This window comes from Lynx rufus, unplaced genomic scaffold, assembly GCF_022079265.1.
Source record: "Lynx rufus isolate CCGP_SWC_20201006 ecotype Redwood Valley unplaced genomic scaffold, mLynRuf1.p SCAF_7, whole genome shotgun sequence".
In the NCBI taxonomy this organism is placed as follows: Eukaryota; Metazoa; Chordata; class Mammalia; order Carnivora; family Felidae; genus Lynx; species Lynx rufus.
Window position 1 is genome coordinate 48,765,735 of NW_025814889.1, and position 27,123 is coordinate 48,792,857.

The following is a 27,123-nucleotide window of genomic DNA, read 5'->3' on the forward strand; positions in this document are numbered from 1 at the left end:
ACACCTCTGTTTTTACTTGAAGAATGACAATGTACATTTCTGTAGCTAAAATCAAAGTCTGTGAAAGTCACATTGGATAAGTTCCATGATTTGGATAGAAGAAAATATTGGACATTTCAGAGAAATGGGTGACTTAAGAACCTCACGTCTGAATATGGAGCTAAAGCACAAATTTACTACTTAATCACCCTCCATTGATGTGTGTGTGTGTGTGTGTGTGTGTGTGCGCGCACGCGCACACATGTGTACTGGAATGGATCGAATACTATGTGGGTGTTAGTATCCCTGGTGCAGAGCTTCCCCAAGTGCTATCCCCCAGAACTAGAGAAGTAGAGAAGTAGAGAACTAGAGAAGTATCTTGATCACACGAGGATTAGACAAAATAAGGATTATAAAGAAAGAAGCCCATAAAATGTGAGTCAATAAACATTCAGAGTCGGGTTATTTTGCAGTTGGATGGAAAAATATATAAAGTTTAAAGAACATACCAATGCTGTAAAGACTATAGTTAGCATTTAGTCCATTTCCTTGGCTTTACAGATGGTGGAACTGGTGATCATGGAGAAGTACATATCATAATAAATCAGAAAACTAGTGACACATGGAAAGCTAGGGACAATTTATTGAAACAACATATCTATTTAGATTTTGGGGGATTATTTTAGATTAAAATAGACTTTTAATCTATTCATTGTCAGTCTATGTTAAGTGCCTCCATTGATATTTTCTTGAAAATCTCTTTAAAAGATGATAAATTCTTCCCTTTTATGTCAACACAAAATCCTAAGTTTTTCTGGAGTGTCCAATGAGGGTTTAAGAAGCAATGGTTCCTGTACCCTGAAGGGCTTTCTTTTTTTTTCTCTCACTGCCTAAGGAGACTGAAAGAGAACCACCAGACTTCCAAGGACATCAGAATGAGTGACAACACTGCTTTGGCTCCTCCAGCTTCAAACCAGGGTCCCACTACCCCACGCAAAGGGCCCCCCAAGTTCAAGCAGAGGCAGACTCGCCAATTCAAGAGCAAACCTCCTAAGAAAGGGGTGAAAGGGTAAGACCAAATTAAAAAGAAGACTCTATTTTTTCCCCACAACCCTGCTTTGGTTTTGAGAAATTAGTGCTCATAAATGTAAACAGACTTACAAAGACTTTCACCCTCTGCTCTATTTTCCTCTCTACCACAATCTTCGCTGAATTGTGTCCTTAGCCCTGGAATCCTTTCTCCCTCACCAACCAGGTCTGTGGTGACATTTAGCATGGCAAATGGGGCCTATCACAGCAAACTTCGACTTGACCTTCCAGGCTCTTCTTGACCACTCCTCCTCACCAGCACACCCTGTGATTTAATCTGGAATACTAAAACACTGGCCATTGCCAGAACACAGAGTTTATTCAGTTTATTTGTATGGCAACAAATGTTATGCCTTCAGTTCTTTGCTTTTTTCTGGCCAAATTCTATTTATTCTTTAACATATGCTCATTTGTTAATTTCCTTTTGGACGCCATTACTGACTCTCTTATTAGACAAGTGTGATCATTACTTCTATGTTTGCATTTCATACATTCAGCTATCACAACTCGTATTATTTTACACTACATTTGTTTACTTACATCTGTTCTCAGGGATTGAAGTCCCTCAAAGAAAATTTATTATTTTTTCCCTAATTCCCTATGCTCAATACGATGCCTGACATATAGTAAATGCTTTGATAAATGCTTTTGGATAACTGATCAAATGGATAAATTGATCACTTTAATGCCTTTCATACTGTGTTTTCATTCCAATTTCTATTTTTAAAAGTGGAACTTGACTAAATTGCCCCCATGATGGTGCTATTTGGTTCTCAGTTGTCATAGGCTATATTCTTACAAGGGAAAAAAAAATCTCTCTCCAAGGGGACACGCTGTCTGAAAACAGCCTGAGTGACATCGCCTTTGCCCTGGGTCAATGCAAATTAAAGGTGTTTCACAAAGACAAAAACCTAAACCTCTTCTTCCCCTTTCATCAGGAAACTCTCTATATGAGTAATTCCAAGATCTTTTCACTCTTTCAGCTAATTTTTAATTTTTCTTTTTCCCCCCAGGTTTGGAGATGACATTCCAGGCATGGAGGGGCTAGGAACAGGTGAGCCACCAAAAGATGTGGACTTTCACTCGGAATTTCACTACTATACACACTTTAGGCCTCAAAGGGCTGTGAAAAGTTAAAAGAAATACCTGAGGCAGCAGATCCTTGAAGGCATAGAAATGTGGGGTTTAATTTTACCTCCTAAGTGCACGTGTGCCCAGAGGAAACACACCAGAGGAATCAAGCTAAGGCCCAGAGTTACTAAACCCTCTTCTGTTAAGCAACTCTTGAGGACATATAATGGTTGAGTCGTAGACTTTCAATGTAGAAAGATTCTCAGGGTTAGTCCATCCCAACTTCATTATTTCTTCAGAAGAGAAACCTGAAGCAGAGAGAAATTAAGGGACAATCTGAGGCCCCCGAGTGAGATATTGGAAAAAAGGGTGGGGCCTGGCAAACCACTCTGTAACCAACTTCCTCTTTTTACACATCCTCCAGCACCCAGAGCAGGGCCTGCACCCTGAATGTATCCAATACAAAATTTTGGTTGACTAGAATAACTTGATTTGTTGGCTAATGAACACAAATTACCAGATATTCCTTTTAATAATATTAAACTTTATTTTTTAGAGCAGTTTTAGGCTGACAGAAAATTTAAGCAGAAAGTATGGAGCTCCTACATGCCCCCTCTGCCACCTTCCTCCTGCACATAGTTTCCCCTACTATTAGCATCCTGCATGAGTGTGGCACATTTGTTACGATTGGTGAACCAGTATTGGTAACATTATTATCAACTAACACTCATAGTTTACATTAGGATTCATTCTTTGTGTTGTCCAGTTCTATGGGTTTTGACAAATGCGCAACTTTTTGTATCCATAATTACAGGTATATACAGAATATATGCTCTAAAAATCCCCTGTGTTCCATCTGTTCATCCCTCCTCCCACCTCCACAAACTCTTAACAACCACAAATCTTTTTACTCTCAAGGGTTTTGCCTTTTCCAGATTGTCATATGGTTGGAATCACACAATATACAGATTTTCCAGACTGATTTCTTTCACTTAGCAATGTTTATTCATTTAAGGTTCCTCCATGTCCTATGTGACTTGACAGCTCATTTCTTTTTACCACTGAATAATATTTCATTGAATGGCTGTATCAGAGTTTGCTTATTTGATTGAAAGACATTTTGTTGCCTCCAAGTTTTCACAATTATGAATAATACTGCTATGAACACAATTGTGCATGTTTTTGTGTGAAAATGCCTTAAACTCATCCAATATTCTTTTGACAAATGATGTAATTGGCAATCAGTGTCCTTACCAGGCAATTCTCAGTGTACTTGCTTTTTGCAGTCAAGTGCCACCCCTGGGATCTCAAATTCATTTTCTAGCTCCTTTATAGAGCTCATTTCGCTGTTCTCCTAAATCAACTGCTTCTGTATTTTGGCCAGGTGTATAGAAGACCAGTAGGTTGGCTTTGGGCTTATGTTTAACTCTGCCAACATATTTGGAATACTAGAAAGAGCTTTACACTGAAGGGAAATCTGAGATCTTTGGCTTGGTTCTAGTCCCATCCTTGTAACTCCGATTTTTTTTTTATAGGTTTTTAATCTCTTTAGGTTCCAGTCAGCTTCTGTGTAATCCAGGGATAATAATATTTTATTGCCTGAAGCGAAAAATTGGATTAGTAGATGTCTTGAGATTATTTCTCAGTACGTGATTGGGCATTGTAGGCATTTCAAAATGTAAAGGAACAAAAGAGTGCATCAGAGAAGCCCAAGGAATGCATCTGAATTGGTAGGGGGCAAGAAGGCAGTGGATTTCCGGATTGTGGGGATTTAAAGTGCTTCTATTTCCCATTTTAACCCTTGGCCTGACTAGAATTCCACTTGTGTTCCTTCCATAGTGGTTGTGCTGTGGGGAGACCCCGTTTGATCAGTGATATGCACCCCCTCAGGCTAGCTCCAGTCAAAAGCCTTGGGCAATCTCTTCAAAGAGGTACAGAATGAAACCAGTGAAGATGCCTACTAAGTGGAGTCTGTTCTGGGGGCATCAGAACCCAATTGGTCTGATCCTTTCTGGGCTGCAGGGCCATTCTAGATAACTTCCTGGTTGCTGAGACAACAAGTAGGAGAGAGGAGTGCGGTGTCTCTGCCCAAAGGATGTCTTTCTGAGCAGAAGAGGCTCTGAAGGGTTGGGGTGGTGGTGGTGAGGCAGACTTACAAGTTCTTCTTCCCTCTTCTGCAGATATCACGGTGATTTGCCCCTGGGAGGCGTTCAGCCACCTGGAATTGCATGAGCTTGCTCAGTTTGGGATCATCTGATGCACCTGAGGTTCTGCCACTTTCAACAGCATCTGCTCTAATTTTGCTTACTTTTGCCCTATTGATCTGCCAGAGTCTTGAAATTCAGCTGTTCGGAAGTGGTTTCTTCAGCTTACACAGTCATTTCCCCCTAAATTGCTATGAAGAGTTCTCTTGGTGTGAGATTCTCTCTTGCCCTATATAGTTCAGCTCAGAACAGTGGATACAAATAGACTTTTGTTAGGACATTTCAAATTTCCTATCAGCTGGTTAGAATTCAGTGATAGTTCTTGAAATTTTGTTTATCTGTTAAGTCCTTCAAATTTAGTTTTTACCAGGCAGTCCCTACAATTAATAGTAGCTTTTAAGATAACATTTTTGTCACCCCCCTTCCCCTTCTCATTTAATAAAGGAGATACTTACCTTGAATCTTATGATGAAGTTGTATTAAATGCTATATGCAAGTATCTGATGCCCTCTTCTGAAAGTCAGTTCAGCAAAGAGGGCACAGTCGTACAGGAAATAAACACAATGCATGCAAAAGAGCATAGGAATAAAGTCAAGTTCTGATTCCACTTTGTAACTTGTAAATCGTACATTTTCTGTGTCTAAATTTGGAGACGGAAACTCAGGAATCTGTTAGCGTGAACCTTCCTTTTAGTGTCCTGGCTCAGTTGATTGAAAATATTTATATGCTACGGAATTTAGACTCAGATGGGACAGGTAGTTGAACCCTCTGAATAAATGATGGTTTGCTTCATCTCTGAGGTTGTGTCAAATGTAATGTGCACATAGCCATCTTTCCCCAATACTTTCACGACAATTGTGCAATTCAATTGCTGCCCCTACGTGACCTGGATGCCTTGGGTACTAGCAGTATTGATTTCTTCATTTCAGTTTCGTAATCTGTGGTAAAAGAATGGGGAAAATTAACTGAAAAGAAAGACAGGGTCACAGAGACAAAAGAGATCTGGGTTCTAATCCTGGCTTGACCAGTACATTACTCTGCAATTTTGGACAAAAATCTTTCGCCTTGGATCTTCTGGTTTGCCTGAATTAGGCCATCTAGGTTCACGGTATTGATAATTCCACAACTTTGAGGTCTGCAGAGTGTGAGTGTGAAAATCAAAGAAGCTCAGCACTCAAGAAAATGTCTTGTGCTACAGGCTCTGCACTGTTTTGCACAAATGACCTAGTTACCTCTGGCCAAAACATTTGAAGCCCAGGGGAGGAATCTGGATTGGTTGGGGGTAAGGAGATGTCCAGACCATGGGAATTTAAAGCACTCCTATGTTTCATTTTAATTCTTGGCCAGGCTAGAAGTCCATTGCTGTTCTTCCTTAGTAGAAAAGAGGGGAACCTGGGTGGCTCAGTTGGTTGGACATCCATCTTAGGTCATGATCTCATGGTTCATGAGTTTGAGCCCCATGTTGGGGTCTATGCTGACAGCTAGGAGTCTGGAGCCTGCTTCGGATTCTGTGTCTCCCTCTCTCCCTGCTACTCTCCAGCTCATGCTCTGTCTCTCTCTGTCTCTCAGAAATAAACATTAAAAATTTAAAAAAAAAGAAAAGAAAAAGTATAGAAGAAAAAGTAAAGCATAAAATCTAAGAGTTGGAACTGTGACATGCAGGAAGTATAGTGATGATGTGTAGGCACTTCCCCTCCAGCAGGAAGTCCTGCTTCCACTCATGCTCCTATTTTCAAGTCAGACACTCCACTTGATGGCCAGAGCCTCTGGGTGTGCTTGTTCATTCCCGTGCCTTTCAGGTAGGGAGGTCTGGGTTCTTCTCCAGTTCAGTGAGATTTCTCCATTGGATTACTTTGCAAATGTTTCTCTAAACATTTTAAGAATGCACCCAGAGGAACATATTCAATGGTCAGGCTAGAGAAAGATCTAGAAACCATGCTGCATGAAAAATTGTTGAAGGAACTGATAATATTTAGACTAGATGAGAAAACCATAATTGCCAGCAAATATTTGAAAAGTTGTAATGAGTGGGATGAAGCAGGTCTATTTTATGAAGTATAGCATTTAGTGGTAAGCTAGATCAGATATAATTGAAAGCCATTCAAATTCTAGAATTCTGTCCTTTCCATTTCTAATTCTATGTCTACCATTTCTATTATTCCTAATAAGAAACAAGAAAACCTTTCTCATATAAATAGCACACATATGAAAGAGAATAAAGGTAAATCAATGTCTCTGTCAAAATCCTGGCAGCAGAAATGCCATACTCAGAGTAACTGAGGAAATTTTAACAAAGGAACTATTTAAAGCTTGGGGGTGGGGAGAGTGCCTGGGTGGCTCAGTGGTCGGACTTCAGCTCATTCATGATCTCGTAGTTCATGAGTTCAAGTCCAGTGTTGGGCTCTGTGCCGACAGCTTGGAGCCTGGAGCCTGCTTTGGATTCTGTGTCTCCCCCTCTCTCTACCCCTTCCCTGATCACGCTCTGTTGTCTCTCTCTCTCAAAAATAAATAAACATTAAAAAAAATTTTTTAAACACTTGGAAAAGGCCTGGCTGGCTCAGTGGGTAGAACATGTGACTCTTGAGCTTGAGTTCATTAGTTCAAATCCCACATTGGGTGTAGAGCTACCTTAAAAAAAAAAAAAAAAAGAAAAAAGGAGAGAGTAAGGTAAGAAGGCTTGGGAAGGGTTAAGGAATATCCAAAAAAGGTAGGACAGTAACTTGGGGCTGGCTACAGTGTTGAAACTACGATATTTCAAACCCTAGGCCTGAAGGAATCCCAGTAGGTCTTCTCTCTAAGAAAGGCCACTGAGGGGGCTGTAGAAGGACACAGCCACCTCACAGGGATCCTGTGAGTAATCGGGAGGGAGTGGGGATGAGGCTGATAAATAACCCAATGTTATTCTTCTCTCATTCTCTACTCTTCTGCGGATGCCTCCCATTAGATAAACCCAATTGGAAGTCAAAGGACAAAGGAGCCCATTGACATTGTCTAAAGTTGATTCCAACAACAGGGATCAGGTGGACAAGGGTAGAGAGTGGAGGGGCAAATGGGAATTTTCCAGCTGGGCACAGTATCAAAGAACAGAAACCATTCGTCCACCAGAGCTTGTTGGAGTTGGGAAATAAGCCTGTGTATGCGCAAAACCTAAGGTATGTGTAAACCAAAGGTGAAGGAAGGATAATGTCAGGCAGAACACAACAGAAAAAAGAGAACAATCCCAGAAGGAAGTTATCATAGCATTCCATGATTTGGAGGATTTTTTGAAATGTTCTAACACTTTCTTGATAATAAAAACCATTGAGGATTTCTTGTTAAAAACACAAAATTTGGGCCACATTTTGGATTTTCTGAAGAAAAGCCTCCAAGGGTGAGATCTAAACATCTTTTGTTTTCAAGAAGGACTCCAGGTGATTCTCACATTTGTACCACCTTGAAAACACTGATGCCGTCCAAGCCTACGTTAGGAAATGTTAGGAATTAGAGAATTCTAATAACATCCAGGTGACTGATTTCACTGGGCCTACTTGCCATAAAAACATATGTAATATATGTGAGAACAGGGGCTACCATTCATGTGTTCTGACTCTTTTAGACTTATAAAATAGACATGCCTCATGACTTCAGACCTAACCCAGTTAAATGCTTCTCAAATTGTACAGAATGTCAGACGGTTAGACTGAGGCAGTTCCAAGAAATATCGGGCCAAATAGGCACCATTACTCCTGGGGTGGACCTCTTACCATTGTCTCACATGGCCGCCCTCTGTCTGTAGTCAATGTCACTTTCTATCCTCATTTGTCCCCTCTGACTGGAGTAGTGGGGACCAGGGAGGGAGAGAGCTTTGTCTCAGCAGGTGGAGGCCGTGACCTTCACTTATCCGTCACCCCTTTTGTATTTGTTCCCATCAATGGGTGGAAGTTGGGGTTGATGGTGCTGGTGATGTAGGCAGCAACTCCCATGCTAGAGCTCAGGAGCGTTAGAGCAGAAAAAAAGTGTGTAAGGAGGAAATGCTCTTCTGGAGGGCCCCACTGTGGGCAAATATACACAGTTGTTACTAAACAATTGAGACTGTGCAGTTGACCTCTAATATTTTTCTTTGCACCATGAGAAAAACAAGAATCGCTATAAACTGAGAAAAGGAGGGAGAGTATTTTCTCAACAACTAAAGAAGTGAAGGGAAAACACACATAGATAAGACTAATCAATAAGACTAATATCTTGCACAAGAGGAAAACCAATAACATAAGACTGGCAACACAACAACTAATATTATGAGAACAGAGATAATATGACACTGAATTTTTTTTTAAAAGACGTATTTTATAAAAGGCTAGAGGGAAAGGCTTATTTACACAAGCCACAAAAATTATGTACGTGTATAAACTAGCACAGTGCTTTCTGCAACTCAAAATGAAGTATTTGACTTTCTTCTTTTTCAAGGGCAGAGCCAGACTGATGAAAACTGAAATTTAAAACCAGATTCATAAACCGATTGTGCGCATCAGTCACACCATGTCCTTATGATAAAATAATTATGAGGCTCGGGTTCTGCCTGGCTGAGCTGCACAGGATCCGCTAGACATCTTCTTGGTCTCAGTGTTTGAGAATAAAGCAAAGATATTGGATTAAATAATTGCTAAGGTCCCTTGCAGCTCAAAATTCTAAAAATCAAGTAATAAATCTAAGCATATTTCAAACATGAAGAAACCGTTCTCTTTCTGGCCAGAAGTCCTAAGGCGCTGTTTCCAGCTCTTTTCATGTATAACACTGCCACCTGCTGTGATGAATGAACACTTCATGAACTTGAAGACCATTTGCAATGGAAAACTTTTAAGTCCATTGAGCTAGTTCTGAATTTGTTCCCACTCATTGGCCAATTTAAAATGGACCACTTGGTTATTCATGTGTATCAAGTGCATGTTTATTCAGGCATAAGATAAACATTAAAGGAGTATACATGCGAATGAGGTAAGTTTCATTTACCCCATGCTTTCTGTCTCCCTCCTGTTCTTAGTCAATCCTTGTTATTAGTTTGTTGTACATCCAGAGACAATGTTATGTGTATACATTGTTTTCTTTGCATGATGATAGCATACTATATTCACTATTCTATACCTTGCTTTTCTACCTATCTTATCTTGGGGGTTGCTTCATGTTCGTTCATTTTTATACACCTCATAGGTTCAATTTATATGATTGAATTCTAATTCACTTATTTAGTCTCATACTGATGGTCGTTTAGGATATGTTTAGACTCTTACGTCTTTCATTAATTGTCTGCACATGTATGACACTTTTGCACAGATTTATCTCCAGGGTAAATTCTTAGTAGTAGAATGGATAGATTCTGAAGGAAAGAGATTGCCAAATTAGCCTCCAAATAATTTGTAATTGCTAACACAAAATGCACAATTATATACACTTTCCCTAACACTCTTGTCTACACCGATTATTAAATTTTATTTTGCCTGAGAGTGAGCAAGTTTTTATGTTTAAAAATCACTTTTGGGGTGTCTGGGTGGTTCAGTTGGTTAAGCATCAGACTTCGGCTCAGATAATGATCTAACCGTTCATGAGTTCGAGCCTCATGTCGGGCTTTGTGCTGACAGCTTGTAGCCTGGAGCCTTCTTTGGATTCTGTGCCTCCCTCTCTCTCTGCCCCTCCCCTGCTCATGCTCTCTCTGTCTCTCTCTCTCTCTCTCTATCAAAAATAAATAAACATTAAAAAATGTTTTTAAACAAATAAAAAAATCACTTTATAATTGCATCTTTATAAATTGTCTTCTTAAGTGTTTTGCCTGTTTTCCAATAAAATGATTGATCTTTATACTGAATTATAAGATACTGATCTCTATTTTCCTATCAATCTATCTGAATGGAAATATTTGTCTTTATCTGTAGTAAAAACATTTTTCCTATTTGGTTTCTTAGTTTTTTATTTTCCTTTATATTATTTTTTATCAGGTAGACCTTTATTTATTTATTTATTTGTCTGTTTGTTTATTATCTATTTATATTTTGAGAGAGAGAGAGGGAGAGAGTGCCCACATGCATGCAAAAGAGGGAGGGGCAGAGAGAAAGGAAGAGAGAGAATTCCAAGCAGGCTTCACTCTGTCAGCACAGAGCCTAACATGAGGCTCGATCTCATGAACCCTGAGATCATGACCTGAGCAGAAATCAAGACTTGGTCACTTAACTGACTGAGTCACCAAGGCGCCCCTGATTTTAATGACCTCTGTATAGTTTTGTTTTACTTAGGTTTTCCCATTCCAAATTTGCAAAAAAAAATTCGTGTTTTCTCCCAAGTTTTTTCTTTCATGTTTTACTTTAAATCTTGGATTCATCTGAAAGTTATTGTAGAATGTATTTTTTCCCAGGTAAACAGCCATATATCCTAATGGGATTTATTTATTTAACAATCCATGTTCCCATTAATTTACTGAATTGCTGTATTTATCACAGTGGCTCTATTTCTGTCATTTTATGTTGATCTATTTCTAAATAGCTACCCACTTCAGAGTATGCTATAAGACCTGAGAAAACTTCCATTGCCTCATTATGATTCTTTTTCATATATTTTCTGGGTATTATTGCATATTTATTTTTTCATGTATAATTTAGAATCAGCTTGTCTAGCTCCTTCCACTCTCATCCTGTGTGTGAACCCTCCTAAAAATTACCTTGGAATTCTTTTTATTGTGGTAAAAAACACATATAAAATTTACCCTCTTACATTTTTGTGTACAATATTGTTAACTATAAGTACAATGTTGTATAGCAGATCCCTAGAAATGGCTCACCTTGTATGACTAAAACTCCATACCTATTAAATAGCAGCTTCCCAATACCCACCCCCAACCTGACCCTGGTAACCACCATTCTATTTTGTCTTTCTGTGACTAACTTATTTCACTTAGCATAATATCCTCACATTTCATCCATGTTGTAGCATATGACAATATTTCCTCATTTTTCATGGCTGAATAATATTTCATTGTATGTGTATTCAACATTTTCTTTATTCATTCTTCTATCAATAGACATTTAGCTTGTTTCCACCTTCTAGCTATTGTGCATAATGCTTCAATAAACATGGAGGGGTGTGCAAATGTCTCTTTGAGATGCTAATTCAAATATTTTGGATCATATGATAGGTCTGTTTATTTTTTGGGGGGCTTCCACACTTTTCCATAGGAGCTTCACCATTTTACCTTCCCACCAAAAGTGCACAAAGCTTCCAACTTCTCCACATCCTTGCAAACACTGATTTTCTGGGACATTTTTTTGTTTGTTTATTTTTTATAATGGTTATACTAACAGGTATGAAATAATATCTTATTTGTGGTTCTGATTTGCATTTCACTCATGTTTTGTGATGTTGAGTATGGTTTAGTGAGGTTTTCACATACCTGTTGGCCATTTGTTATGTTTTCTTTGGAGAAATGTCTATTCAAGTCCTTTGTCCATTTATTAATCAAGTTATTTGGGATTTCTTTTTCTTTCTTTTTTTTTCTTCTTTTTTTTTGGTATTGAATTGTAAGAGTTCATTATGGGCATTAATCTCTTACCAGATATATGGTTTTTAAATATTTTCTCCTATTCAGTAGGTTTCCTTTTCATTTTATTGACTGTTTCCTTTGCTGTACATAAGCATTTTAGTCTGATGTAGTCCCGCTTTTCTATTTTTGTTTTTGTTGCCTGTGCTTTAGGTGTTATATCAATGAAATCATTACCAATGATTTGAAACATGTTATGGTACATGTCGTCTAGGTTTTCTTCTGGGAATATTATGGTTTTAGGTCTTTAAGTCTTGATACTCATTTTGAGTTGATTTTTATGAATGGTGAAATATACGGTTCAATTTCATACTTTTGCATGTGGATATACAGTTTCCCCATCACCATTTGTTGAAGAGACTATCTTTCCTCATTGGGTACTATGGCACCCTTGTTGACCATTTGACTGTATTGGTTTACTTTTGGGCATTCTATTCTGTTCCATTGATCTATATGTCTGTGGTTATGCCAATACCACACTGTTTTGATTACTGGGGTCTTGTAATATGTTTTCAAATGAGGAAGTCTTGGGTCTCCATGTTTGCCCTTTTTCAAGATCATTTTGGCTATTGGGGGACCTTTGTGATTCTAGATGCAATTAGGGATTATTTTTTATATTTATGTCAAAACACTATTGAGATTTTGGTAAAGATTGCATTTAACTTATAGATTGCTTTGGGTAGTATGTACATTTTGACAATACTAAGTCTTCCAATCCATGAACATGGGATATTTAAAAATTTTTTTTTATCCATTCAATCACTCTATGTCTTTTCACTGGAGAATGTAATCTATTTTCATTTCTGATAAGGAAGGACTTACTATTGCTCTTTTGTTAAATGTTTTTTGTCTGTCTTGTAGCTTTTTTGCCCTGTCTTCCTCTCTTGCTAATTTCTTTTTTATTTCATTGATTTTATATAGTGATATGCTTTGATTCTTTTCTTTTTTTTTTTTTTTGTATCTTATATAAGTAATTTTTTTCTGGTTATCATACTTATAATAATCTATTTTAAGCTGATATCTTAAACTTCAATGGCATACAAATACTTTGCACTTTTACTCCCCTTTTCTATGTTATTGATGTCACAAATTACATCTTTTCATATTGTGTATCCCTGAACATATTTTTATAGTTATAGTTCTATTTTTGTATTTTAACTTCTATACCAGAATAAAGGTGATTAACATATGACCATTACAGTATTACAATATTCTTTATTTTTCTCTATATTTACTGTTATCAGTAAGGTTTATATTTTCATATGCTTTTGTGTTGCTGTCTAGTGTCTTTTTGTTTTCATTTGAAGAACTTCCCTTCTATTTCTTGAAAGGTATTGTGTCTGTTTACAAAATGTTGGACCAAATAAAGTGCTGACCTTGAGTGGAACAAATTAGTTTTTGAAAATAAGCTGACATTTGCCAAAAGAAAAAAAAATACGTATACATCTTGGTATTTTCCAAATCCTCTCAACTTGAAATTATTTTATTTATTTATTTAGTTAGTTATTTTGGCCTGAATAATGTCATGGTGGAGGATTGTGAGATGCAGACAAGGAAGATAATGATCAGAACAGGAAAAAGAAGCATTTGGTTATAGCAATTCAATAGACCCTCTGATAGACATTTTTGGAGGCTTATTAGGATGAGACCCAACCAAGACAAACTCTGGAGTCACAGAGATAAACAACTTGCTTCTCCAAATGTATTTTCTCATCTGTAAAGTGGAGAAAGTAGCATCTGTTTCATGGGGGTATTTTTTGAAGATTATATGAGATAAGAATGTAATACCAAGCTCATAGTAAATACTCAATGATCACAATATAATTGCTATTGTCATTGTTATTATTATCATGAATCTCTTGCTCTCAAGATGCTTATAGCCTAGCACAGGGCACGGTTTGATATGAAATCACACTGAAGGGAGCCATCAACTACATGACAGTACTGGTAGATGCGTCTGTGGGGGATGAGTTTTGAAGTTAAGAAGAGTAATAATTTAGGTGAATCTGTCCATTGCTCTCTGTTTCTATAGTCTTCTGGATCAATTATTACAATCAACTTCAAATAATCCTTCTGTTCTCACCCCTGTCCCCCAATTCATCCTTCAGATTGCAGCCATAATGTCTGTTTTCCCAGAACTTAGAATGTAAACTCCACGAAAAAAGTGACCTTAAAGTATTATTCTTGGCTGTTTTCTCAGTGTCTGTCATGGAGTCAGGCAGACAGTAGGCACTCAATAGATATTTGTTGAATTAATGAATAAGTAATGAAGTAAAAGACTCTGGCCCTAACATTGCTATCCTAGCTTAAAGGAACCCTCTTTCATGTTGATTTTGTATTCATGAGAGCTCACTTGGCAAAACTGGCAAAATATTATGCTGATCTAGATGAGCATTGTACTCTCAGCTGAAACTTCTACATATACTCTCTCTCTTCTTAAAAATCAAGAAACATCATGAACAATGTCAATTAAAGACATATCAACAGCACCTTGCTTGCATATCCTTCACTGGCTTAGCAGAATTCTATTGATTTATGTTTTTAGGAATCGCCATAGAGTAAATGAATGTTTTGTTTTCAATTAGAGACCACAAAATTTTAAAGCATATTAGCTTTTGTTTTTAGCTCTATTATGTAACATTCTGTCTAGAGGTAGAGAGAAGGGCATTAGGATAATTGAAGAGTTAATTCACAAAGCCTCTGTTTTTGTCCTTTATACATCCATTACTCAAATATTTAAAAAATTTTTTTTAGGGAGAGAGAGAGAGAGAGAGAGAGAGATTGTGAGTGGAGCAGAGGGATAGAGGAAGAGAGAGAGAGAATCCCAAGCAGGCTCCATGCCCAGTGTGGAGCTCAATGTGGGGCTCAATTCCACAACACTTCGGCCATGACTTGAACCAAAAGTAAGAGTCAGATGCTCAACTGACTGAACAACCCAGATGCCCCTCAACATTTTTATTAATATTTTTGAACACTTAGGAAAATATTGTGGTAGCCAATTTTGTCTCACACTTAAATATCTGATACGGCCAATTACCTTAGTGCTGAGTTATTCTCATTTTTTAAAAAAAAATTTTTTTAACGTTTATTCATTTTTGAGACAAAAAGAGACAGAGCATGAATGGGGGAAGGTCAGAGAGAGAGGGAGACACAGAATCTGAAACAGGCTCCAGGCTCTGAGCTGTCAGCACAGAGCCCGACGCAGGGCTCGAACTCACGGACCACGAGGTCATGACCTGAGCCGACATCAGATGCCCAACCGACTGAGTCACCCAAGTGCCCCTCTCATTTTTAATTATGTGGTCCTATAGATCTTCCCTTTGAAGTGGGACAGTCTCATTTTACACATAATGTCCGGAGACCCAGGAGATAACTAATTCCTGGTTTAACACTTTAGCTCCCATTATGAGCTCCAATATTTTCCCATGTTCTTCATAGCAAACATGGACAGATGAAATATATATTTTTATATACACAGATTTATATACAGATGCTATATATGTACATGTATATGTAGTGTACCTATAGTACACATATGTATGTGTGTGTGGTCTCAGATGAGGTAGTAGAAAAATTGACATAGAGGTGAAAGAAGAAATGGATATTCATTCAACATGTTCTAAGTGTCTGATGACTTATTACCCCCTTTTAGTTGTGAGAATAACAATGCAATATGTGCATTGTTAATAGCATTTTACACCACAGGAGAGTATGTCTTAGCAAGGTTAAAATAACAGAACTATGATGAAAATTCTGGTCTTTGAACACAAATTGGAAAGTTCTTTTCATTACACCTACTACTTGCACAGGATGAAAAAGGACTTGAACTACATTGAACATTCAAGTATAAATTATTGTTCCATGGAAATGCAAAGAGTAGTTTGAAGGGGATGCTTGGGTGGCTCGGTTGGTTAAGCATCCTATTCTTGATTTTGGCTCAGGTCAGGATCTCATGGTTTGTGGGTTCAAGCCCAGCATCAGGCTCTGTGATGAATGTGGAGCCTGTTTAGGATTCTCTCTCTCCTTCTCACTCTGCCCCTCCTCCACTCACACACTCTCTCTCCCTCTCTTTTCCTCTGTCTCAAAACAAATAGTAAATAAACTTAAAATAGTTTGGAGGTGTTCTAGGAATAAGATATATATGGCCTCAAGTAAAACATATTGTATTATGTGATGACATTTCTGCTTGAAGTTTGGAAAAATTTACATAAATTTAATAAACATTTTCAGTATCAACTTTTCAAAAGACTCTGTGTGTTATAGAACGAACTGTACTCCCCTCAAAAGATATGTGAAAGTCCTGATTCCCAGTGCCTATGAGTGTGACCTTACCCGGAATTAGGGTCTTTGTAGATGTAATCAATATGAGATAATATTGGAGTAGCTTGGGACTATAATTCAATATGACCATTGTCCTAAGAAAAGGGAATTTGGGACACAGACACTGACACACAGGGAAGATGGCCTTGTGATGATGAAGGCAGAGATTGAAGGTAGGCTTCCAGAAGCCAAGAAACAGCTGATACTGTCAGAAGCCAGATGAGGCAAGGAAGGACCCTTCCCTAGTGGCTTTGGAGGGAGCATGGACCAGCTGATACCTTCATTTCAGACACTAGGCTTCAGAACTGTAAGAGAATAAATTTCTGTTGCTTTAGTCACCCAGTTTCTGGTACTTTGCTATGGCAGCACTAATTGCCTTTGCTATGGCTGTATGGAAATTAATACACTGTTAGTTCTGGAAAGGAATACAGAAGCTAATTATTTATTCATTTACCAAATTTTTGAGTGCCAGCTTATGCCAGGTTCTCTTGCACGGGAAGAATACGCACTGCAGACATAATGAACAAAAACAGACATGATCCTTGCTTTTGTGGCACTTACACTCTAGTTGGGGAGAAATAAAATAAATAAAGATGACATACAGAAAATAAAATTTCAACCGTGGTTAGGTTTGTAATTATCTCTAGTACTTAAAACTATAAGTATACATAATGGGGAAGTAATCAGATAAGGTTGTTGGGACAGACATTCTTGAAGAAATGACAACTGAAGTGAGATCTAAAGGAAAAATCTCATTATCCAGATGATGGGTTAATGAGGATGTGGTGAAATATACCAGGCAGAGGGTAGAGCACATACAAAGGCCCAAGGAGGAGTGAGCTTGGCAAAGTTCAAGGACTGAAGCAGAGACCGTTGAAGCAGGAGTGTAGGGAGGCAGAAGGAACACATTGTAGGGCGAGACTGGAGAGACAGAGGGAATCAGACAATGTGTCTGGAAGGTCACGCCAAGAGTTAGTTAGACCTTTATTTATCCCTCCTAAGAGCATGTTAGAGAAAGCCAAGGTATACACGTTTAGTCCAAAGAAAAGAGCTAGTGGCTGATGGTGTGTTTGTGCCAGATTATGTCCTCGGTTTTCCTACTCAGATTTTCCAGTGTCCTGAGACCCAGGAAGAGATGCTGTAATCAGAGACTGTGTCACTGAAATCCGGGAGGAGCACTGAGAGGACAAGGGGGCATGAGCATATTTAAAGCCTAGGCGGTTACAGCTTCAGTGGTTCAGAGAGAGTGTTCCAGGGACGCTGCACAAGAGCAACACCACAACATCTGCATCTTTGGGAGTCAGCCTTGCCCCAGAGTGCAAGAGAGAAAGAAAAAGGAAAGAAATTGTGAAGGTCGGTTTTAAGTATCAGCTTGACAAGGCCATAGCACCTAGTTACTCAATCAAACACTAACGAATAGGCCAGGAAGAAATTTTGTAGTTGTGATTAACATCTACAATCAATTAATTTAAATAAAGGAGATTATCCTTGCTAATCTGGGTGAGCCTGATCCAATCAATTATCAAGCCTTGAAAGGAGAACTGACATTGCCCTTAAAAAAAAGTTTGGCCGGGGCGCCTGGGTGGCGCAGTCGGTTAAGCGTCCGACTTCAGCCAGGTCACAATCTCGCGGTCCGTGAGTTCGAGCCCCGCGTCAGGCTCTGGGCTGATGGCTCGGAGCCTGGAGCCTGTTTCCGATTCTGTGTCTCCCTCTCTCTCTGCCCCTCCCCCGTTCATGCTCTGTCTCTCTCTGTCCCAAAAATAAATAAACGTTGAAAAAAAAAAAATTAAAAAAAAAAAAAAAGTTTGGCCTGTGGACTGCTGCATCAGTTTCTACCTGAGAGTTTCCAGCCTTCACTAAAGATTTCAGGCTTGCCTAGCCAGCCCCCACAACCACATACACCAATTTCTCACAACTTCTGTGTAAAAATGTATTAATGCTTAAGTCTACTCATTGTTTCTCCACTAGGACATTGACTGATATGGACATGAAGGTGCTGAGAGGTATGGTTGATGAAGCACCTGTTGGGGATCTCAAAATTAAGTGGAGGGGTTAGGTTAGTGAGCAGCAGACCGAATTTCCCACAGGAGGAGTGGAGGTCCAAACCAGAGAAATATGGTTTTGTGATCGTTATTTTGAAAATATGTTAACATTCAGGCTGTTATGATCCGTGGCAATGTCGTTCCGTGTTATTGGACAGGTTTAATGATGGTGAAAGTGGGGGGCAGTAAGCCTGTCTCTGAATGTTATTTATGGCCTTATTGAGCTTTCCTCAAAACATTTCTCTTAGTTCATTATGCTTTGTAATTTCTACCAGCAAGATTAGGAGACTGCCAGCTTGTGGACATTTAGCTTCATAGTCTAGTGCTAACAAAAACAAATACATAAACAAACACATGTACACAAATGTTCTTGAGACCTGTTAAAATGGGAACAGACTTTAAATTATTCACTGCATGACCTCATTTTACAGAAGGAAAACTTGAGGCACAGAGGATGAAGTGGTGGGTCACTCATGATATTTTCATTTGACCAATTTGATCAGCCATTTTGAAACTTTAGCTACGTGCTCCTCCAGGGCTCAAAATGGATTAAGACAGGCTAAAGGCGCAGGTTGGACAGATACGAGATTTGGGGTGAGAATAAGGATAGGATGACGTTCAGAAGAGGATGAGCCTGAGGATGGTTCTTAACACATTGTTTTATTGTAAAATTAGTGTTAAAAATCAGTGTAAAATACATATTTGATAAAATGGAAGAGCTTGTTCTAAATAGTAAAATGCCCCTCATACCCTTTATGTTCTCCACTTCCTAGAGGCAACTCTTTATCTGCTTCTATCTTTTATCATCTCATAGTTACCAGGGTAACTTAAAATTATAGGCTTCTGTCTTTATTTAAACAATATTTAGAGACTCCTTGTGATAAAAGATGACATATTAACTCTTATCATTGGCTACTTCCCTTAGCCAATCTCATTTCCTATATTCAATACTTATTATTTTTAGATTTTCTATTCATTACCACTATTATTTCAATGATACAGTTCAGTGACGTTCCGTCTTCTACCAGCTTTAGTCATTATCTTGAATCTTTGCTTATTTAGGATGACACTCTTAGGGTTTCACCCCTCTTGCCAAATTTCTTTCTTCTTTTGCCCATTATGTCAGCCACAACTTTTCTTTTATATTCTCAGGATTTTCAATATTAACATTCTGTTCACTAGCCCTACCTGAATCTTCTATATTTTCCCTATAAATTGATTCTAAAAACAAAACTAATCAACAACAGTTACATTATTGTGACTATATAATTTCCCCCCGCCCCTCAAAGTGGCGCCAACTAGTATGCTTAGTAAACATCTCTTCTCTACTCGTTCAGTGTCTACATTTCTGGACTGCTCAGGGAAACATCTTTCCTGTATAAAGGTCAGAAAGAATTTCTTCCTCTACACATCATTAGTTATTTAAGGTCCTGTAAAGTTTTTTGTTTTATTTATTTGTTTACTTGTTAATTATCTTGTTTGTTTTTTTGTTTTGGCAAAAAAACAATATACTACATCATACTCTCATAGTTTATCTAGCTTCATGATTATTTTGTTTATTGTGTCAAGTCCTCCAACTCTGGGTGACACTTCCCTACCAGAGCCTCTATCCTACTGGGCCTATCTGGACTGGCTGGTTTCCAAGCTCAGAGCATAGCTATGTTGTTCCAGACATACTCTTTTCTAGATCAAATTCGTGTTTTCCTTCCTGGAAATATTTACTATTATTTTTTGTTGGTGGTGCTCTAAAATTTACAAGGATTTTTCACTCATGCTACTCAGCAATTAGGAAATCCTTCTCTGCTGAAAATGTCTTTCCCAATTTTGGAGATTTTTTTCTGCCTGCTGTGTCTTTGGTAATATTCTTTCCCCCATTTTCTCTGTTCTCTCTCTCTGAGATTCTAAGTCAAAAGATGGTTTCTCTAGTTCTCTTATGTTTTCTGTCATATTATATTTCTCCTTTTTGTTTTGCTTATGTTTCTTGATATTTTTGTCCTTTATTTTTCCTATAGTTTTGTGGGGGTTTTTTTCTATCCTATTTTCAAACTCTTTACCAGTCTCTGCTTTGTCCTTTTTCTGCACATCCTGTTCGTGGATGTCAAATCTTTTTCTATACCTGAGTTCTCTTTTATTCCCTGTGGTTATTTTGTTGTTGTTGATGATGATCTTTTTTTTTTTTCTTTATGCTGCTGTACTTTTTCACATATCTAGTTACCTTTGGTTTGTTTCTCCATATTTAAGAATGAAGGATGGGATCTGGTAAAAGCACCTCCCCTGTTATACTGGTTTCTAATATTGGCTTTCAGATATTAGAGTATTCCACTGAGTGGAAATTTCTGAGAGGGACTTCTGTTTATAAAGGCAGAGCTTGCGCAATGGCAAGCTTAGCTTTACGATGAGAAGATGTGAGGGTGGCTGTCAGGTGTGGTTTCCCCAAAAGTCAGAGTGAGGAGACTTGACTGTGAGTGTCAACATCATACTAGAAGTCTTAGCTCCCCAGACTTGCAAATGTCAGCAATGAGAGAGAAGAAGAGAGCAAAATTTCACTGGTAACCTCTTCTCTGTTTACATTTCCAGTAAATCTGTCCATTTCCAGGCTCCTAATCAGTCCCTCCCCCTGAGCTCAGAGCCCCTCTGATATTCTAGTTGGCAGATGGTGGCATCCCTCACCCCCTTCATCTTCCAACACAGCTCCCTCATGGAACATTCCAGGCCATGACTTCTTTTGCTATAGTCCATCAATAAACTCCCACCTGCGTTCTATCTTCCAAAGATTTACTAAAATCTCTTATGTATTGGTTGTTCTTGCCCTCTATCTGTACTCTTTTCTTGAGTCTGTGTGTGTATATATCTGAAATATTTCAATCTATTCTGGGAGATATGGGACATAAAGGCATGCACCTTTGAACAGTTTGATTCCTTTTGATGTTAAAATGTTGTATTTTATTAGTGCTAGTGTGTGCTTTTCTGATTCTTAAAAAAATAATCTTCCCACAATTTGTTTTTTATGATGTCAGTTTCAGGACACAGAAATTATTTCACACATATTTTGTTGAGTAAGGATCTACAAAGGAACTTGGAGATAGTTTCTGTTCCTTCCAAATAATAAATCAAGGACAGTCTGAGGACCTCTATGCATTCTGGAACATGATATGCACTTTGGTACATAAAAATACAACGTATTGTTGCTGCCTTCTGGAACTATAGATGATAGTGGCAGGGACAAAGCTATTCAGAAAAACAAGAATCAATAAAAGACATTATATAATTAAATCCCAAATTGTATAAAATAGCTGATTGTCTTTTAACCTCTTTCATCGAGACTGAGAGCCATGAAGACTTGAGACAGTGTGGATGCCTCCCTAGAGGAGATAGAAGCTGAGTTAGCATAAATAGGACCATAGTTAGAGAGAGGGTGGGCAGATGGGAATGATCAAGGCACAGAGGACCCAGTGAGGGCCAGCTTATTATGGTCTAATGAATCAGACAAAACCCAATCGAATGTGTGGAATCACTTTTTTGGTCAATAAACACTAACTGAGCATCTCCTATGTGCAAGCAAGGTATTGTGTTAGGCACCAGATGGGTAAAACAGTGAAAGAATCCTTGTCTCTTTCTGTTTATAGAAATAGATACAGCTGATGGGAGCATGAGAACATATGTTAAGACAGCTCCCAATTTAGGTCTTTCAGTCTCCTCATTTGTAAAACAAAGATGTTAGATGGGTGATAGAATCTCTAAGCCTCCTTTCAATGATTATAACTTATGCAACAATCACATTTAGAGGTACTTCAAGTTGTTGGCTTATTCTGTTTCAGATCTAGGGGTTTTCAAACTGCTGCAGATGCATGGCAAGAACATGCAGGTCATCAATATTCATTAGTTTTTCAAAGATAAATATTAGTGGATAGCAATATAATGATTAATCTTTTCATCACTGTAATTGGTTTGATAACATTGTAACAAGGTATTAAAGCACTTACCACTAAGACAGTCTGATTGTGAAAATACAGAGGGACTGTGGATTTGGACAGGGCTAAATTTACTGTTCTTTGCTGATCAAACAGATGCAAAGGCCATTGGGGAACTAGGAAAAGGAGGGAAATCATACACAGTTTAGCAACATTGTCTACAGTGACAAGGAGCTTAATTAGGGACTTCAATATCTATTCCAGAGAAATGGAGAAGTAAATTTCTAAATTTTTTTTTTTCATTTTCCAGCAGGGTTGGTTAATTCTTAGCGTTTGTCCTGGAGGGAAATCATCTGAAGACTGTAGAGAACACTGAGAAAATACACCTTGGTTTCTGACATCACACTCTTTCAGACCCAAAGTGCTCTGAATACATTTACATTCCCCATCCCCACAGTGTCTTTAGCAGAGAAACTATATTCCAGAATTGTGTAACTTTAACATTTGATACCACTCATTAGTGGCAAGTAACAGGAAATCTGTTGGTTTAAACCTTTTTCGAAAACCTTCACTTTTCTTCAATCATCAGACCGAAGCTGTGTAGATGCTAGTGACAGGTCCATTGCTGAAAGATGTCAGGGTTGCTAAAACATGCTAAAAGATTTTCAGGTCTTTTTTTCCCATAACTGCAAGGTGGCTGTTTCAGCACCAGCCATCACATCCATGTTCAAGATAGGACGAAGGAGACAGAAAAGCCAAAACAGCCAGAAAATGCAACACTGATTCCTATCCCCACTCCAGCAGACTTTTCCTTACAGATCAGAACTATCACACGGCTACCTCTAAGAAAAGGAGGCCATAAAGATTTCCAGCTGCTATACAAAGAGACCATGAAGATGAAGGGGTTGGGAATGCCTTTTGCGTAGCCAATCACCAATGTCTGCCCCATTATTTCATACGTCAGCAGCATACTTTGAACAAATAAATGCTTAATATTACAGATTCCCCCCCACAACTGTGTGCCAAGATAGCTTACTGATTGATATTCATCTACTTATCCATTCAACAAATACATTACTCTGAGTCAGGCAGTAAAAAAAACTTCCCTCAAGGAGTTTCCAGATGAGACAGATAAACTAAAACAAAGGGAGAACACCTAAATCAGTTTGAAGTTGGAAGAGGCTGGGAGGAGGCATTTTGAACCAGGCACTGTCTTAAATTTGGGAAATACAAAGACAAAAGAAATTCAGTTCAGTGGAAGAAGACAGGAGAGTGGGATAAGGGATGAGATAGAGGTTCCTGTCACATTAGTTCTTCCATTATTCAGGCTTTTAGGACCAAGGAATCATTGCTTTTCTTAATCATTTTTTAAAAATGTTTATTTATTTATTTTTGAGAAAGAGAGAGCATGCACAAGAAGGGGAGATGCAGAAAGAGAGAGAGAGAGAGAGAGAGAGAGAGAGAAAGATAGAATCCCCAAACCAACTGAGTCACCCAGGTGACCCTTCTTAACCATTTCAAAACAGAAATGTCTTAGATATTTCGTAGGTCTAGCAACTTCTACACCCCATGCTCAGGCCCTTAGAAACTGTATTCTTTCTGAGCTCTACAGGCTTTCTGTAGGTTGTTTGGTAGAAACACACACACACACACACACACACACACACACACACACACACACTTTCTTCTACCCTCAAGTTCTATGACCTGAAGGCCTCTTACCCTCTTTTTTCCCCTCCACATCTTCCTTCCCTTCTATATCTTTCCTTCCCTCACTGGTCACCTTAAACTCATGAAGGAGTCTCATGAATCCTTCACCTGAAGAATGCACACTTACATCTGGTATTCAGGCAATGTGACCCTATGGGCTGTTCAGATATTGATATTTCCATAACTTAGGTACATAATTACTGTCTTGAGCCCCCTACATGCCCCCTCCCACTCCTGCACCTTAGACTCTTTTCTACACAATCCGAAGCCAATGGGTTAATACCTAGCACTGCATGAGACCTGGAGGACGTCACTTTATTGCCCGTGACTTTTGGTTCTTAAATATGTTTAATATCTTTTCTGAGCTATTCAACAGCACATAGAGTCTGTAAAACTCAAATGCCTCCAGAGGCCAGGAGATAGTGGAAACCTGGTGCAGCAAGCTGAGTGGGACCAGAGGTTGTGCAGCACTGAGGACAACATGCTCGTGTCAGAAGACATCTTCAAGCAGTGGACCCTGGAAAGTGAGGCCTAGTATTACCAGATTCTCAGAAAAGAAGTCAGAATATGGATTTTAATGTTAGCTATGAGAAGCAATATGGTGAGAAGAGTGTTTTTAATCCCTCGGGAAATAAAGATTGTATTTATAGCATTTTAAGTAGTATGTATAACCTGATGTTTTATATTAAACAGAGTTTAAATTAATTAAGGATCAGTAAACGTATGCTGGAGTCTCAGTTACTCTTTCTAACACATGTTACTGTAACGACACACATGCACACTCATAGAGATTTGATTAATATCCTCCATAATTTAATAGTCATAGTGCCTTGAAGAAGCAAAACAAATTAGAGTCCAGGCATCTGTGGTATTTATTTTGCCCAAAGTAAAAATATAGCAGAGCTGGAGCAACCATTTTACCATATTTTTATCTAGGCAACTAACTATACATTAAGCTACAAACAGGTGATTTGCCACTGAAGCTTTAAAAAAAGGACAAGTTGAAGGGCACCTGGGTGGCTTAGTCGGTTGGGCAGCAGACTTCGGCTCAGGTCATGACCTCACGGTCCGTGAGTCCATAAGTTCGAGCCCCGCATCGGGCTGTGTGCTGACAGCTCAGAGCCCGGAGCCTGGAGTTCTGTGTCTCCCTCTCTCTCTGCACCTCCCTCGCTTGTGCTCTGTCTCTCTCTCTCTCTCAAAAATAATAAACATTAAAAAAAAGTTAAAAAGAAAAAAGGACAAGTTGCTAACTCATCTTCTCTGGGATTTCATTCTCCTGTATAATCTGTGCCCGTAGCTCTTTACCAACTTTGAGGAGATCATTTCAGACACCAGAGTAGGTCTGGGATGCAAAAACATCCTCCAAGAGAGTGTCCTGCCGCCCACCCACCTCAGTGTGCTGGGCTTGAGCTGATGTGTCTGTCTTTGGTTCTTCCCAGGACGCCACAAATCTTAGGTCTTGTTGTTTTATCAGGGAGATGATGTTAGCCAGAATGCTTAATACGAGCCACTGACAGTTGGAATGATGGCTTATGAAACACAGAAAGTTAATGTAAAATGTCAATCCAGGTGAACTGGAGCCATTAGTTGTTTTTCTAGAATTTTCTGTGTGTTCATCACATTAAAAAGAAGAAGTGGATTGAATACCCTTTTCCCCCATGGACCTAGCACTACCGGCCATTGGTATGTATTTGTTTCTGTCTGTCTTCCCCATTAGAATGTCAGCTCCAGAAGGACAGGGGATTTGTCTGTCTTATTCACTGTTATAACCACCCCGACACCTAGAGAAATGCCTGGAAATGGAAGGATGTCAATAAATATTTCTTGGTTAATAAATACACGAATGAATAAATGAAGGAGATGATTATTTGTGTGCATGGATGGCTGCAAAGATCAATGGGGCATAGACAGGGGCTTTCCTACTCTAGACTCAGCAGTGCTGTTCCCCGTTTGCAAACCTCAGGTGCCAGTTGAACCATCAGCTGTGATTTGTGAATGCCTCCGTTTACTCGAAGTCGTTGCTAAGAAGATGCTGTGCTGATTTATGAAGTTAGTCTCGATTCCAAACCCAGCTTTCTATCTTCAGCTTTGTGACACAGGTCTAGGAAATATAGTTCGGGCTGCCTGGAGGAGGAAGCCCTGGGGGCATGCTGTGAGGTTGGAAGGGGACTGCCTGGAAGTTCCTGTTCTGGTTTCTGTCAACAGCATACCCAGCAGCAGCTGCTCTCTTTTGGCAGCCGTGACTGTTCCAGTCTGTTCTCCAGTTCCTTCTAAGCCCTCCCTAATTCTGCAGAGCTGTCTGCACCAGCCAGGCAGTGCCGTCTCCGCAGGGGTCTGCTGGGCTTTGAGGACCCGTTCTCCACCGCCAAGTTCCCCCCTCCACTGCACCTTCCCCGTGGTGCTTCCTGCTTCTGGAAGTTCTCTCTGTGTTAATCCCTTCAATGTCCCCTTTTCGCATTTTCCACCCTCTAACACTTACTTAGGCAATTGTTTAGTTGATGATAATTACTTTATACTACGTCTATCTGTTAAATGATTAGTATGCTTTCTAGTTTCCTGAACTGGACTCCAGTGGACAAAGATTCTTGTCATGTTCTTTGTCCTAAAGCTATATGTGTTTCTCCAAATTTTATATTTTAAGGCTCTAATAATTCACAGACTTTCAGAGCTGCTACAATTTAATTTAATTGTAATTGCAGGATTTCTTTTAGTTTAAAAGATCTTTCTGATGATGGGTATTTAACTACATAACACACATGGAAACATGTACAGAATACAAATACCATAATTCCTTTCATCAACTTTAATATATTTCAGTTGGATCAATTTTTCTTTTTTTCTTTTCTTTTTTTTTTTTTTTTACTCTTCAGAGCATCTCTTTTTAAAAATGCAACAACAACAACAAAAAAAAACAAAACCTGAATGGTCCATGAATTCTGAGATCATCATCTCTTTACATGATACTGGAGGAGAGAAGAACTTCCTATAGATTTATAATCCTGTCCCAGACAGGTAAAAAAAAAAACAATTCAGATTGAATAATTTGAGTAGTTTTCAGGAGGGCCTCATCTTGACAGACCACTTGCTTATTCCTGCCAGAGTCTGTTCATAGCAAGAAGGATGCAAGTACACAGAATTTGAAAACCATGTTTTAGGAAGCTATCCTTTCCTGCTGGGTCAGAGTAAGGGGTTCCAAACAGCTCATTAGGAAATCCTGGGCTGCGACCAGATGAGAGACA

At 38.8% G+C, this 27,123-nt stretch overlaps 1 protein-coding gene and 1 pseudogene across 1 annotated transcript; one reads left to right on the forward strand and one right to left on the reverse strand.

The window, feature by feature from the left end:
- Positions 1-884: 884 nt before the first annotated feature.
- Positions 885-4,616, forward strand: PDE6H (phosphodiesterase 6H). Its single transcript, XM_047067352.1, has 3 exons — positions 885-1,048; positions 2,082-2,122; positions 4,320-4,616. The coding sequence occupies exons 1-3, from the start codon at positions 915-917 to the stop codon at positions 4,394-4,396; spliced, it is 252 nt and encodes an 83-aa protein (XP_046923308.1). The 5' UTR covers positions 885-914; the 3' UTR covers positions 4,397-4,616.
- Positions 4,617-8,215: 3,599 nt separating this feature from the next.
- LOC124501860 (sterol-4-alpha-carboxylate 3-dehydrogenase, decarboxylating-like) overlaps positions 8,216-27,123 on the reverse strand; it is a 46,838-nt pseudogene continuing 27,930 nt past the window's right edge.